The 16,419-nt window shown below is 44.9% G+C and overlaps 1 protein-coding gene across 1 annotated transcript; it reads right to left on the bottom strand.

Moving 5' to 3' along the window:
• Positions 1–369: 369 nt before the first annotated feature.
• On the bottom strand, positions 370–15,024 carry zc3h7bb (zinc finger CCCH-type containing 7Bb). Its single transcript, XM_014208068.2, has 22 exons — positions 14,782–15,024; positions 13,914–13,974; positions 13,778–13,814; positions 13,411–13,608; positions 12,781–12,939; positions 12,514–12,594; positions 12,341–12,400; positions 12,101–12,143; positions 11,725–11,960; positions 10,442–10,742; positions 10,086–10,144; positions 9,744–9,843; positions 9,381–9,542; positions 9,011–9,216; positions 8,824–8,924; positions 8,425–8,606; positions 8,254–8,330; positions 7,933–8,162; positions 7,527–7,632; positions 5,242–5,350; positions 4,995–5,128; positions 370–4,876 (listed from the first exon to the last, which is right to left on the bottom strand). Exons 2-22 carry the CDS (start codon positions 13,970–13,972, stop codon positions 4,841–4,843), a joined length of 2,676 nt encoding a protein of 891 aa, XP_014063543.1. The 5' UTR covers positions 13,973–13,974; positions 14,782–15,024; the 3' UTR covers positions 370–4,840.
• Positions 15,025–16,419: the final 1,395 nt, after the last annotated feature.

Raw genomic sequence — 16,419 nt, 5'->3', positions numbered from 1 at the left:
CACTTCAGTTAACCTCAGCCAGGTTATAGTAGTACTGTCCTATAACGATGGAAGACCTTGCAAGTTCATTCTTCCACGCTGGGATCTGAGTTTGGATCAGAATCCTAGGATCATTGTGGATTCAGTACATCAGGTTTTTTTTTGTTGGTTTCAGCAGAGACATTGCTCACCAGTAACTAGAATCTCAGAACTACTGGCAGCCTATTGAGTCCAATAAATGACTGCGGTCCCTCTCAAACTTTGCGATTATAGAACCAAATACAACAGATAAGTAAAGAGAGATTTCAAATAAACATTGATCAATAATCCATTCATACTTTCGCTATACTGAATGTATGGGGTGAATAAGAAAAACAAAGTCACACCATCTCTCTAAAACACTGTTTATTGTTAAACACCTTCAAGAGATTTGGTCCATTTGTCATCGTAATTCACTTCCAACCAGGGAGGAAAAAAAGGATAAAATAAAGACAGAGTTAACACAAATAGAGGCCTTGTTTTTCACTTTTTAAAACTCTGGTTCGTATTCCAAGTAGTTGAAAATAATCCAGTAATAACTCTGAATGCAAATGTAAATTAATATCAGCTCATTGTGGCTATGAGTGGGTGTGGCAGGGTGAGTGTGGCTATGGGTGAGTGTCAATTCACATGTGTATTTCTCTCTTTTTTTAATACAGGGAATGCCTGTGTGTGGCAATAATGAACATGGAGTGAACCAAGGTTTACAAGAATGTCTTCGGCCTTCTACTTGGAAAGACAACAGGAGAAATAAACATGACTGTATGCTTTTTGGGATCAAAGCCTCTTCTTAAAGCAAGACGAATCAGTCAGTCTCATGATCGAATGCAGTTCTCTCTGGTGGGTTTGGATACAGTCTGGTCTGACCACTTTTCGGTTCCTCCAGTCCCCTCTAAGCACAAGGCCTAAGATTATTATTAACCCTTCTGATAACTGTTTGTTTACAACTAGGAGTCAGTTAAAACAAAGGCTGTTGATTGAGCACTTCTAAAATGCCGGGCTGTCTCTGACCAATTTGGTAACAGCACACTGTAATGATGACAAAGGAGGCCCCTCTGAAACCTAGCAACAGAGCAGATACAAGGACTTATGTAGTACGGTGTGTGCACTGTGCAGGTAACCAATGAAATCAGACTATGACCTTTTCAAACAACCAGAGAAAACCAGAACCGCTTTTTATCTAAATTAATTATACAGGTGTCTAAGTATAATTATAGTTATATGTATCATAGAAAGTAGGATTATATGATAGGGGTATGTATACTTTTATATAGGTATATATTGAATAAGGTGCTATACTGATGTATACAGACGTCAATGTATGCTTGGAGTTGTTCCAGCAGGGTTAATGACTAAATAAATGATAGAGTATTATTGATTATATAATCTCACTCGGTAGCAGTCAGGAAAACAATCATTAGCGATTTACATGGCTATCGGAAATTCAAAGTGTCACTAGCACATTCCATTGGACTGACTGACCAATCTTATCTTCCATACAATCTCAACTGCCCTTACAATCCACTAACCTCAAGCAACCAAGACTATATCAAATCAGATCTTCAGCAACAACCTGGTCCAGTAACCTGTCTGCTATTATCTAGGGTGCCCTGTGAACTATGGACACTTATGCTATGTTAGCTTGTGTTCCTGTTACGTAACCAGCAAGCAGAGAGTGAGGTCACAGTCAGCAAGTATGTTAAAACTGAACCGAGTTGTTCTTCGTACCAGTTTGAGCAAGGTAAACTATGAACTCTTCCCTGTCTGGCCTGCCTGCTGGACAGTCCTGTTTAACACACACATACGTCTGTTTACAGTAAAGTATTATATTCATACATGGATACATTTATAAAGAGAGTTATACATAGCAATTAACATATATACGTATATCAATAGCATATAGGAGAATAGAAATAGTCATAATGGCAATCATTATCATCATCATAATTCATCATCATCATAATAGTAGTAGTAGCAGTAGTAATACGTTCCCTCAGTTAAGCAAATACCTGGGTCATTCCAGAAGAAGCCTCTCCCACCTCTTGTTACTCCTCTAAAACTGATTGGACACTTTATTGACCTACTCTACTATCAAGGTGAATCCGTTAAATCACTGATGTTTATAGAAGGGAGTACCTTAGCATCCTATTGTTTATTGATCAAGAGAAAAAACTGATTAGATCAAAAACTGTTTCCAATTGAGTAACACTTTCCCTACCAGACCCATTACTTCCACATTGATCAAATCTCTCATCAGGTGGCAAGTACACACCATACGTTGTCTGGGTTCTGAGATGATCATGTCCCTCATGTTGACATTTAACCCAACCAATCCCCTTTCTTTTGGCTTAGCTGAAACCATTCAATTCAAATCCTGTCATAAGAATCAGTCAACCTTGCTCCTAAAGACATCTCTGGAATGACCCTCACAGAAGCAATAAAATCACTAGTCATCTAGTTCAGCGATACATGTCATATAGCATAGCTCAATAACAAGAGGTTCTATGTAATCAATACAAGTTTTAGGTTATATTTAATTAAGCTTAACTGCTAAGTTATCAATTATCTTTAGTAGTATACCAATATCTGTAAATATGTATATATAATGTATATGAATAGAGACATACCTCCATTACATCATGTCTGGTGCGGGTATAAGGGAACGAGATGCTGGCCATATGGGAAAAACCTGTCTCTGCCTAGATATATTTTGTGAATTAATGTTAGTGTGTGTGTGTGTGTGTGTGTGTGTGTGTGTATATATACACACACACACACACACACCAGTCTCACTAGCCAACATTATGGGTAGTCAGCCTACATTATGGATAGTCAGTCTTCTTTAGCCTACATTATGGATAGTCATTTTACTTTTAATTTACTTTTTATGTATTCATCATTGCTTCCACAACGCCCTCCCTCTCTCACAATACCCGAGCCTGTCAGCCCCCCACCCACCCCAGGATCCAGCTACCTGTCCCGTGCCCACCCACCCCAGGATCCAGCTACCTGTCCAGTGCCCACCCACCCCAGGATCTAGCTACCTGTCCAGTGCCCACCCACCCCAGGATCCAGCTACCTGTCCAGTGCCCACCCACCCCAGGATCCAGCTACCTGTCCAGTGCCCACCCACCCCAGGATCCAGCTACCTGTCCAGTGCCCACCCACCCCAGGATCCAGCTACCTGTCTAGTGCCCACCCACCCCAGGATCCAGCTACCTGTCCAGTGCCCACCCACCCCAGGATCCAGCTACCTGTCCAGTGCCCACCCACCCCAGGATCCAGCTACCTGTCTAGTGCCCACCCACCCCAGGATCCAGCTACCTGTCCAGTGCCCATCCCCTGACCCGCCCACCTGACCACCAAGCCACCATACTCCAGGATCCATTCAAGCTCCATCCTGCTGTACTATCCCTCCCCTTTCTTGTGGCTTATTGGAATCCCTAATGTTCTGTCATATGCATCTTAACCCCATGTATTGTCCCTGTACTCAGTCTTAGTGATTTGGAGCTTATCTTTTCTCCCTGGCTAAATCAGCATAGGTTTACATTGGAGAGCTAACAGGGCAACTGGTGGTAGATATGCCAGATGAAGCCACGTCACCTGACCCAGATAACATCTGGAGCCTTGTTAAAGAGTGGCTATAACTAGGAGGACGCAGACTTGTTCATCTAGTCTGTGAAAACTCCAGGTTTTAAGCATACGGTTAAACATACAGTATGTTGTTTGAGTGGGTCCGAGTGAAGAGTCTGCAGTCACTCCCTATAGCCCTCCAATTCAATATTATGAAACTGTTCCATTCTGAGCCTACACAGTGTATATGTGTATACGTGCCGTTGCTGGCCACAGGTAGGGCTGCCTAGCTTGCTTACAGTACATAACCAAGACTACTGTGCCATTTCTATTAATAAATGGGGTGATAGGGGGTCATTTTAAATGTTATATAAGATTTGTCTTGGGTATTCCGAATACATTCCACAACCATAATTATTTTTATGACTCCCTCATAACGACTGGCTTTACATTCATAGTACTCTACCAATATGGCAGACGAATAGATTGAAGCACCAACTCCCATGGACAAACAAAATGGCGTACTAACCATTTCTGTCCGATTACTCTCTCCCTCTTTCTACGTTTCCACAAGGGAAGGAGGGTAGGACTTGGTTGTAGACGTTTGCCCCTAGCTACATAGATAAGGGGCTTATTTTTAAGGTTGAGGCTGCATGACCGAATCCAACCACCCCGTTCTGCCCCCCTGGGCGCCTCATTCCCAGAGCTAAACAACCGAATCACGTTCTGCGCATTTGCTACGTCTCTGCCTCATATTTCTGAACAGCTGAAATAAAAAAACCTACGGCGATTTGAACGAACTTCCCAGGCTAATTTGTTCGGTTGTTTAGTCATCAGGAAGAGGTATCGGCCACACAGCCACTCCGTATTCGTTAGAAGGGGCGACTTTTGGGCCTTTTCTTTTTGCTGGCAATTCAATATTTGCCTTCAATGGTAATATAATGGACAGATATAAAGTACATTGACATTTGCAGCGTGTTAGAGATACACCGAGGTTCAGATTGAAGTAAACTGCCAAACCATTCAGATTATGGGTGTGAATGTTCTTATACACGACTTTCTGTGTGTGTACGTCACACGAGTTGGTGTCTGTTGCAACAGCAATTTGTTGTACTGTAAGGTGTGTTGTGTGTATGTGTGTTTGCATTCAGACTGATGTCACAGGCGGTAGGTACTGTAGCTGGTCTCTGGTGTAGTGGGGTCTCTTATCCACGTCTCCAGGGCCAGCTCCTCCTCAGCTCGACAACACTCACATATCTCCTCCTTCTGACAACCGCTGCCCAGACTGACACACACACACACACACACACACACACAGAGAGAGACAAATAAAATGGTCTTCCCATATCAAACACAAAAAGCCACTTGTCTTTAATGAAACTCATGACTTGAAAGCCCCTCACCAACGACTCGGTGTAATCGGTCGTCATCGAAACCTGTTTTTCCTCCGGAGGCGGGGTCATGAGGCTTCTGTCAGTGCGTCTGTTCTGATTGGTCATCGTGAGCCACATGTCATACATCTGCTGCATGTCCCTCACTGTGGACAGGACGGGGGTTAGCATTTCCAACAGATACACTGTAAATACATTATTTATTTGGCACACAAAAAGAGAGGAACATAATGAGAGGAAAAGCAACAGAAAATCTTACAGCTGTTGTCCTTCATGTACGTCCAGACGTCCCTCTCCTCCAGACTGTGGGCGAAGGAACAATTTCCAATGTAGTGGCACTTCTTCTGCTTCATCACATGGACACACATCTAGGGAGACACTGCTTTATTATTACCATACTACTGCTGCCGCCGCCTTACTACTGCTGCTGCCGCCGCCTTGCTGCCGCCTTACTACTGCTGCTGCCGCCGCCTTGCTGCCGCCTTACTACTGCTGCTGCCGCCGCCTTGCTGCCGCCTTACTACTGCTGCTGCTGCCGCCTTGCAGCCGCCTTACTACTGCTGCTGCCGCCGCCTTGCAGCCGCATGACTACTGCTGCTGCCGCCGCCTTACTACATTTACATTTTAGTCATTTAGCAGACGCTCTTATCCAGAGCGACTTACAGTAGTGAATGCATACATTTCATAAAAATTTTCTCCGTACTGGTCCCCCGTGGGAATCGAACCCACAACCCTGGCGTTGCAAACGCCATGCTCTACCAACTGAGCCACTACTACTGCCGCCGCCTTACTGCTGCCGCCGCCTTACTGCTGCCGCCGCCTTACTGCTGCCGCCGCCTTACTGCTGCCGCCGCCTTACTGCTGCCGCCGCCTTACTGCTGCCGCCGCCTTACTACTGCTGCTGCTGCCTTGCCGCCGCCGCGCCGCCTTGCCGCCGCCGCCTTACTGCCGGTCCCACAGTTGACAGTGCATGTCAGAGCAAAAACCAAGCCAGGAGGTCGAAGGAATTGTCCGTATAGCGCCGAGACAGGATTGTGTCGAGTCACAGATCTGGGGAAGGGTACCAAAACATTTCTGCAGCACTGAAGGTCCAAGAACACAGTGGCCTCCATCATTCTTAAATGGAAGAGGTTTGGAACCACCAAGACTCTTCCTAGAGCTGGCTGTCAGGTAGAGTGCCCAGACGGAAGCCACTCCTCACTAAAAGGCACATGAAAGCACGCTTGGAGTTTGCCAAAAGGCAACTAAAGACCATGAGATACAAGATTGTCTAGTCTGATGAAACCAAGATTGAACTCTTTGACCTGAATGCCAAGCGTCATGTCTGGAGGAAACCTAGCACCATCCCTACGGTGAAGCATGGTGGTGGCAGCATCATGCTGCGGGGATGTTTTTCAGCGGCAGGGACTGGGAGACTAGTCAGGATTGAGGGAAAGATGAACAGAGCAAAGTACAGAGAGATCCTTGATGAAGTCCTGAGCGCTCTGGAGCAGGTTCTCAGACTGAGGTGAACGTTCACCTTCCAACAGGAGAACAACCTTAAGCACACAGCCAAGACAACACAGGAGTGGCTTCGGGACAAGTCTCTCAATGTCCTTGAGTGGCCCAGCCAGAACACGGACTTGCACCCAATTGAACATCTCTGGAGAGACCTGAAAATAGCTGTGCAGTGACGCTCCCAATCCAACCTGACAGAGCTTGAGCGGATCTGCAGAGAAGAATGGGAGAAACTCCCCAAATACAGGTGTGCCAAGCTTGGTGTCATACCCAAGAAGACCCGAGGCTGTAATCGCTGCCAAAGGTGCTTCAACAAAGTACTGAGTAAAGGGTCTGAATACTTATGTAAATGTGATAGTAATAAAATAAATTTTAAAAAGTGTAATACATTTGAAGAAATTATCGAAAAACATGTTTTTGTTTTGTCATTGTGGGGTATTTTAGAATAAGGCTGTAACATAAAATGTGGAAAAAGGGTCTGAATACTTCCCAAATGCACTGTATATACTAGACATTTTTAGAACAAACTAAAAATAACATAAGTGGTTTTCAAGATTAGAATAATAACGGTTCTGTTCCGGAACACTACAGATCATTTTCATTCCCGGATCTGTTTCTGTTTCTCAACAAAAAAAAGAAACCTGGTTTTCAGTTTTTTTCCCTGAACCGGTTCCAACCACTGCTTTCCTGTGATTTTATTTGATACCGAAACCCTTTTCCTTCACAAGTATTAGCAAGAAATAACTAACCTATTGTGGGAAAAAGGTCAAAATGCTTATTAGGTAAACACTATAAGCAAGCAATGTTATAGGGGATGAGAGGGTTGCCGAAACACGAGGTAAATGGGAGAGGGGATAAGGGGGGCTGACCGTCAGCTGTACTCAGCATGTGAGAGGTCTCCTGGATCTGACTGACTGGAGAGATTAAAAACAGACCCAGAGAGAAGGGAGGGATGGAGAAAAGGAGGGGCGACTCAGGTCATACTTATGTGGCTGTGTATGCGACAGGGGGGAGATAAGAGGGAGTGGAGGAGGGGGAGAGACTTACGTCGTACTGCTGTGGGTATGTACGGGAGAAGGGAAGCGGCCGCACAACGACCCACTTCTTCTTCTCAAAGGATTTCACAAGCAATACCCGACGCTCCTTAGTCCAGCTGGAGAGAGGTGGAAAGAGGAAGAGACGAGGAAGTGAGGGAGGAGAGATAGGAAAAAGAAAATAACATTGAGTTATTTTTCCCCCTATCAAATGAGTGAAATTGACCATTCAGAGCGAGGTATTTTGTATTTCTATAGAGTTAATCCTGTAATGGGCCTATTTCATGAACATTCCTTTGATCCAATAAATATCAGTTCAGGCCTGGTCATGAATCAGATAGTAGCCCCTGCAGCCTTATATTAACAAGACAAGTGCAGATGTCAGTTTGATATGCCCCCAGGCCGCCCTAGTCTCTCACCTGTGCCTTGCTTTTGCAGTGCAGTACTTGAGGGCCTTGTCTGGTTCGTTGACCTGTCCGTCCCTCCAACACTGGCCACAGACAAACTTCATCTTCAGGTTCAGCCCTCTGCCTCTCCCTCCTCCAATTCCTCCACCCCCGGAGCCAACCCCTCCACCCCCGAGATTGTCTCCCCCTCCGCCACCTATTCCCCCCACCCCACCACAGCTCTGGTGTGGGACATGCATAGGCTGAAAGAGAGAGGGACATTTTGTAAATCAGGCCCTTAAAATAACAAAAATGATGTATTGTATTAGGGCATGGTGCCCATCTCACGCTCACCTTCTGTCTCTGAGCATTTTGCTCTAGCCTGTACCAGTGCCTCTTGGACTCCTGTACCATCTCCTCATGGGTGATACCTGAGAGACAAAGTAACAGATGATAGAATGAACTTTGGTTATTTTGCTGCAATCCTTTGTAGTGTGTGTATATAAACATGTGTACTTCGTGTACCTGTGTCCTGCTGCAGTACCCAGCACTTGAGTTCTATGACGGAGTGGGCGAAGGAGCAGCTGTCCTCGCGCTGGCAGCCGTAACGCACCTCGTGGCGACACACGTCAAACTGGCAGAGGGGGTGCAGCGGGCGCACCTTACTGTAGCGCACGTTGGCCGAACGCACCACATGCACTAGGCACCTGAGGAGACATGGAAGAGAGAGAAATTAGATGGAGGGAGAGGAAGAGGGAGAAGGAGAGGGCGAGAAGATCATAGAAGGGGCCCGGGTGGAAGTAGCTGACTGTAATATTGTCTGAGGAAAATTGGATTATGCTAAGACAAACTGCTTGTCTGGATCTGATACACTCAAGGACAGAGAGGACAACTGAAAAGTAAAGAAACTTCTAGAAGACACACTTGTTATCGTCGAAGGGATGTCGGGCGGTGAGGTTTGAGCAGACAGCCAAGTTCTCTTTGCTGCGTTTGCTGATAATGCGTGGCTTACTGTCAAAACATTCCTGCAGAGGAGGAAAGTGTGTGAATGTTCTGTACATACCGAATCCAAAGTTCTCCAAGGTGGAGGTCTGTGTGTATCACACCCTACCTCACAGAGGAACATGAACATGCCCATGTGTAGCTGCAGCAGGCGTGTGACGCTGAGTGCCCGTCTCTCGGTGCTTCCCAGCGGGTCAAACAACAGCTCCCTGCTCAGAGCCCCCTTCCTCTCCTGAGTCCACACGTCTATTTCCTCCTGGCAGTAGGCAAACGTGCAGTTCTCCCCGTACTGGCACTCCTGGCGCTCCTGGACCTCTTCAGGGAGACGGAGGAGGAAAGTAGAGAGTAGATGATCTTTACTATCACTGATGGGCAGCAGGCATTAAAAAAAACTACTGCCAGAATTCTGCTGTGAGAGATGACATTCAACCATCAGTGCTTATTTGAGTGAGTGAACACACGTAAGTACACACACGTACCTTTGCAGAGCACAAAAGCCCCCAGGAAGTTGTTTCTAGCGGGGCGAGGCCTGACTCTCTTCCATGTGGGGTCGTCTGTGTTTTTGAAGCGACACAGCAGCACGTCCCTCTTACAGCGGTGAGCCGCCTCTGGCTGGTACTGGTAGTCAATCACCCGTGGACCTGCAGAGAGAAGATGAGGGGGACTTATCATTCAACTGCAGCACTCAATTCAATATACTTGATTTATCCCACAAGTGTCAATTATGTAAGCATTGATGTAACAGACAATATTGACTTAATACTGCTAGGTATAAAAGAAAGAAATCATTAACGTAACATATTCTGGAGTGGGAAAAGAAAGGTGAAGGGAGCAGTGTGTACCTATGCGGCTGTAACAGGCATGGCAGGCCTGTCTGAACTCGTGGGTGGCAGCCAGTGGGTTCCGGGAGAGCAGGGAGAGGTTGGTGCCTGCTGGGACGTTCTGAGGAGGGAAGACAAGCCAATCCATCAACAGATTTAAAAGGGTCTTTATTATCAAAAAACACAACTTACTCCTAGTTCTGATAACTTGCATGTATCTCAACAGCGAGAAATAACTAAATAAATGTAATTTGGGGTCTGCAGAACACAAGCAGAGTAGGAAGAGATCCATGTCATGATAAAAGAGGAGAAAGAAGTTGAGAGTATCCATGGTGGTGTTCAGGCGTTGTGCCGCTGTCGTACCGTGTGAGTGGAGCTGTGGTTGCAGATCCCAGGGATGAAGCTGTGAGAGATTCTTCCCCCTGGACAACAGCAACACAAGGACACAGATATCAGACACCATATGGCCTTACAGCAGTGCTGCTGACATGGACTAGCTTCAACAACAACTAACGCATGCCCCGAGGACTGTTCAGGGTCGCTGGGCAGTCCCAGTGAAGGTTTAAGAAACAGCTGACGCACATTTAAACTGTATGGTTGTAAAAGACTGGATAATTGCCAAAAAGCCTGCTACAATGGCTTTACTGTTTTGATAGAATTGACATCTCTAAACACACACCCTGACCCATACACCTTGTTCATATGTCTCATCCACTCACCAGGCAAAGTGTACTCAGAGAGTGAGTCCAGCCCTCCAATTCCAACCCCTCCTTTGCCCTCCATGTCCCCTGTCCCCGGGGAGAAGGCCCCCAGGGCGTCCAGCGCCTGTGTGGAGGTCTGGTCCCTCTGGCCCAGTGAGGGGTAAGGCTCCAAGGAGGGCATCTGGCTGACCGAGGAGCTGAAGAAGGCAGGGGGTAGCTGGGGCGAGGGGGCGGGGAGGCTGGAGGAGTATGGAGGGCGCAGGCCCACAGCTGTGTTGGGGAGGTTGGTGGGGATAGCACCCTGGACTGGGCTCTGTGACTGAGGGAGAGCGACAGAGACATGACATTATCCATCTTATTCTAAATCTCCTTCTAGACCAGAAATACATAACTCTGTGCTCTGTGTAATGTACTTGTGTACAGTGGTGGAAGTTAACGAAGAAGTCTGCTTTTCTACAACCAAATCTCTATTTTGGATGTAAATGGGATGTTATAGAAGGGTCCAGACACTTTTGTGATTTCTCATTTTTGAAAAACGTACACCCCCCCCCCATTTTTTTTTTTTTACCCCAAACCAAACTTACCCTCGTTGTGCAGTATGGGGGATCTGAAAAAACATGAACAAAAGCTCCAAAAACACCCAAATATGTTGTTTTAGAAACAGGGAAGCTCTCAGTATAGTGATGCAGGTCTTTAGTTGTTGTACACATGAAATTATATCATTCCAAACATCATATTACATTTTGTAGCAACTTGAGCAACACCTCTCCATCCACTCTAGCAGCAGGCTACACAGAGAATGGAACAGCTGCATAGGACAAACAGCTCGAGTCGCACAAAATTGAATATAACGTTGCGGATAACGTACAGAATGGCACAATTTCATGTGTACAACATCTAAAGACCTGCATCACTATACTGAGAGCTTCCCTGTTTCTAAAACAACATATTTGGGTGTTTTTGGAGCTTTTGTTCATGTTTTTTCAGAGCCCACATACTGCACAACGAGGAAGTGAATCGTTGGTTTGGGGTAAGTTTCTGAAAAAAGTGTAATAGAAATTTAAAAAAAGATCTGGACCCTTCTATAACATGCCATTTACATCAAAAATAGAGATTAGGTTGTAAAAAAGCAGACTTCTCCTTTAAACCACTAAAATGTGCACCCTTGGTCAGCCAAGTCACAGCGATACTTTCTTAAATATTCATATAGTGTTGTCTGTACATCCTCTCTCGTCAACAGAGGGAGGGCACAGCACGGCCAGCATCCTGCCTTGGAGTGATCCTAGTAGCGACCCTCTCACCTCGCTGACTTTCTTGGAGATGCAGTCCCCCAGCAGGCTGTCCAGATCGTCAGCAATCACGCTGCACTCCTCCATGTGCTCCGACACGGGAACGGAGTAGGGCATGGGCGGTAGGACTGTACTGGGGCTCTCTGATAGGTCAGCACAGGGCGTGGCCACTGGGCTCGAGGGCTCGTCGCTGACAGGGATGGGCGTGGCCAGAGGGGCAGGGATACACTGGGCACTGGACAGATCAGCTGGAACGGAGGAGAGGGATGAAGAAAAACTAGAAATTAAGAGATAGGACCATAGAGAGAAGGGAGTTTTAGAGAGGAACGATAATAACAAATCATTCAAGTTAAACGTGATGTTACGTTTTCATGTTGAGCTGCCATACCTGATGCAATGTCAGTCAAAGATTCTAGCCCGTTGGCGGACGTCTAAATAAAAAGAGACAAGGCTTGGTAAACATTTTTTTGTACCTTTATTTAACTAGGCAAGTCAGTTAAGAACAAATTCTTATTTACAATGACGGCCTATCCCGGCCAAACCCTAATGACGCTGGGACAATTAAAATAACCACTCATTCCATTTGCAATGAGAAGAAGAAAAAAATCCAAGACGACCAGACACTCACCTCTCCTGTGGGTGAAGAATTCTCTCTATTGCTCTCCCTCCCTGACGTTGAGGACTCCACCTGTGAAGACAAAAGTAACATTTATATTGACCGTGGCAGATATCGTTCTAGGCAATTTGATCTTTGAGGGGCGCATTCCTACTGTTGATAGAGTCTGATGTGACTGAACTCACCTGAGAGCTGATGTAGGCCTTACGGACCTTCAGGCCCAGTTTATTAGCCAGGTCCTGGGCCAGTTCACCCACCTGCCTGTCCTGTATGACACAGAAAGTACATTCCATAAACAATAAGACTAACTGACATGACACATTAAAGAAATGTGAGTAACTAAAATGACTTAGTAAAATAAATTGGTGATCCCATATGAATCCTACAAGGATTCATCATTTTAATTTAACTACAGTTCAAGTGCCCTTGGGTGCCATGTGGCCTTGACTTACGTGTGGGGCAGTGAGCAGACATCCGGTGCCACACTCATAGGCCTCCCTGAGTCGGCCCAGCTCTCTCAGACATAGAGCTTTCCTGTAGAGCGCCCTGCGACTGCCCTCACACACGCACAGCGCGCTATCGCAGTCCTGTACGCCCCGCTCAAATTCCCCCTGGGGGAGAGAGACAGACAGAGAAAGAGAGACAAACAGAAAGAGGGGAGGTGGAAAGGGAGAGAGAAGATGGGGACTGGGTGTAAGAACTGACTTAAATGTGGGATCCATTATGTACAAAGTGCTTGGCCTGATATAATTAAGCAATAAGGCCAATATACCACGGCTAAGGGCTGTTCTTATCCACAATGCAACGCGGAGTGCCTGGACACAGCCCTTAGTCGTGGTATATTGGCCATATATCACAAACCCCCGAGGTGCCTTATTGCTATTATATAAACTGGTTACCAATGTAATTAGAGCAGTTAAAATAAAAGTTGTGTCATACACGTGGTATACGGTCTGATATACCACGGCTTTCAGCCAATCAGCATTCAGGGCTCAAACCACCCAGTTTATAATTACTGCTTTAACAACTTTTGAGAATAAGTTAATCATTTTAATATTGTTAAGTGTGTGTGTATGTCTTACAAACTGAAAGTGTGCCGCTGCCCTGTTGACATAGAGGCTCTCCAGAAGCTCAGGGGGAATGACCAGTGCCTCTGCCTGAGCATAGCGGGCCACGTTGACTCCCTCACTGTAATGCTGCGCTGCCTGCCTCCATTCCCCATCCCGAAACACTGTGTTTCCCTCATCCAGCAAGTTACACACCAACTGGGTCAAAAAAGCCTGAAGAATAGGAGGCGGCAGGAGGGAGAGAGATCATGAGAATGATAAAAGATCATTCAGAACTGAGATAAAGTGCAGATTTGTGGAAGGATACAATTGATGACAGGCAGGTGGCTCAACCAATTTGGGTCAGGCAAGAGAATAAACATTGTAAGCAACACATAGGTACCGCATAATTCTCAGGCTCTGGGAAAGGCAAGGAGGACCTGTAGAGAAAATGTGAGATAGATTAATCAGTGCCACCTCACGTACGTTCTTCGTGTTTATGTGTGCTGACTATATAGAAAAATATCAAGATGTCTTACTGAATAAAGCCCATAGCTTTCTGGATTTCCTCCCTTCGTTTCTGTCGTTCCATATCCATGGCTAAAGAATAGATCAAGTTTATTGTTATATTATTTGTGAATTAAATTACAATCAAAAATATGTTCATGATTGACAAAGACAAAGTACGCTGTTGTCAGATCTACAAGTACAGAGTGCATCGGACACGACAAACCGCAACACTTTCTTCCATTTTGAGGCCTTCTAATAATAACCTGCATGTCTATCCTCGCGCTTGCCTAAAAATAACTCGGATGAGAGTAACGCGTTAGCTGCAAATACAGCAGAATAAACACGGTGTACCGAACCAAAATAACTAGTTAGCTAGCTGATGATCTACGTATAATGCATGTTTAGGAAATACTCAATTGCAAGTCTTGGATAGCAAGAAACAATACAAACGATTTGGGATGAAAGTTTCAGGATAACTTCCAAGTGGCTAGCTATCGACTTAGGTTAGTTAACTAACTTTAGCTTGTAGCTAGCTAATCCACTGTCAACTCTTTGGTGTTTCAGGCTCCGACTTCAACCGGCAGTGACACTACTTCAATACATCCATTAATTTACCAGTGAATATAGAAAATGCATAACAGTAGCTGGCTATATCAGCTGGCAAATCAACTTATTACAGAGCGTATTTTTTATATTTATTATGGAGAGCAAACTTGCTGGTGGCAGGGACAGCATCGGAACACCAGGGCTAACTAGTCAGAGTTAGCTAGCTAGGTCAATTCAACATAAGTGGCAAATGACTGACATAGATATATACACACAGCTTCGTATTTTGTAAATTCGTTTTGTGTGGTAGTTGACAGTGCAATAGCATACTAGCTAACGTTAGCTACTCACCGAAAACAACACCTTGTTCTTCTCCAAAGACTGCTTTATCAGAATAAATAGGACTAAATTGTGAATATCTACTTATATAAGGACCTTCAAAATATTAATCATCCAGACACATATTTATTTGTTCACTTTCCCGGTAACGGGTTGCAGTATCTGGACAGAACATGTGAGAGTTTTCACCTACAATTCCACACAGTCAAAGCTAGCTAGCTACAGTACTTCTCCAAATTGCGCTCAAGATTATGAGACGCTTGGTCCTAAAGAGCTGTGGGTTGGTTGAGTGTGGTTATATTCAGTGTGACCGCTAGGAGGGGGCAGTTGCATTGACGAGCACGCAGTCAGAGTTGACAGAGATTGAAAATAAATGTTTAGAATTTTCATAAAATCCACTTTGATCATTTAACAGATTTTGAAGTGACCTGTCAAAAAGTGTTGATATTGCTCAACATGTGGCAGACTATTGACTTGGTGATGCAGGCAGCACAGTAGCTACATAATTTTGGTACAGATAACCCCTTTGAATAGATTATAAAAGATTATGTTTACATTTTAGTCATTTAGCAGATTTCACTCTTACATCCAGAGAAATGTATTGTTTTAAACCCTTTTTCATGGTATCCAATTGGTAGTTACAGTCTTGTCTCATCGCTGTAACTCCCGTACGGACTCAGGAGAGGCGAAGGTCGAGAGCCATGCGTCCTCCGAAACACAACCCAACCAAGCCACACTACACGCTTAACCCAGAAGCCAGCCACACCAATGTGTCGGAGGAAACACCGTACACCTGGCGACCATGTCAGCATACATGCGCCTGGCCTGCCACAGGAGTCGCTAGAGCGTGATGGGATAGTGCGCTGCCCCATGGGTCTCCCGGTCACAGCCAGCTGCAACAGAGACTGGACTCAAACCAGAATCTCTAGTGGCACAGCTGGCAACTGCGAGGCCTTCCAGAGCAACTTACAGTTAGTGCATTCATCTTAAGATACAGTACCAGTCAAACGTTTGGACACACCTACTCTTTCATTTACTCTTAATAAATTTAGTTCTTTACTCTTATTTTTCTTAAAACTACATTGTTGGTTAAGGGCTTGTAAGTAAGCATTTCACAGTAAGGTTTGCACCTGTTGTATTCGGCACATGTGACAAATTACATTTGTTTTGATTTGATTACAACCAATGTACAATAGCATTAATTCATATTTCACTCACATTTCATCTTATTTGTTCTGGATCAAAACATACAAGGCCAACGGTAGCCTTCATTCACTTGATCCACCAATAAGCTGTGCAGCAATTGCTAATGTAAATACTATGGTCATAGGTACTGTACTAGTCAAAAGTTTGGACACCTACTCATTCAAGGGTTTTTCTTGATTTTGACTATTTTCTACATTGTAGAATAATAGTGAAGACATCAAAACTATGAAATAACACATATGGAATCATGTAGTAACCAAAAAAGGGTTAAACAAATCAAAATATATTTTATATTTGAGATTCTTCAAAGTAGCCACCCTTTTCCTTGATGACAGCTTTGCACATTATTGGCATTCTCTCAACCAGCTTCACCTGGAATGCTTTTCTAACAGTCTTGAAGGAATTCCCACATATGCTGAGCACTCGTTTGGCTGCTTTTCCTTC

Source organism: Salmo salar, chromosome ssa01, assembly GCF_905237065.1.
Source record: "Salmo salar chromosome ssa01, Ssal_v3.1, whole genome shotgun sequence".
Lineage (NCBI taxonomy): Eukaryota > Metazoa > Chordata > Actinopteri > Salmoniformes > Salmonidae > Salmo > Salmo salar.
The sequence above is the reverse complement of the archived record's forward strand: the minus strand, read 5'-3'. Positions and strand labels throughout refer to the sequence as shown.

Excerpts from the sequence above, each read along its gene's own strand:
- zc3h7bb (XM_014208068.2), bottom strand. The coding sequence starts at position 13,972 with ATGGATATGGAACGACAGAAACGAAGGGAGGAAATCCAGAAAGCTATG. Across the intron at positions 9,844-10,085 it reads ACCACAGCTCCACTCACACG|AACGTCCCAGCAGGCACCAA; the intron begins GTACGACAGCGG and ends TTCCCTCCTCAG. Across the intron at positions 8,163-8,253 it reads AAAATGCTCAGAGACAGAAG|CCTATGCATGTCCCACACCA; the intron begins GTGAGCGTGAGA and ends TCTCTCTTTCAG.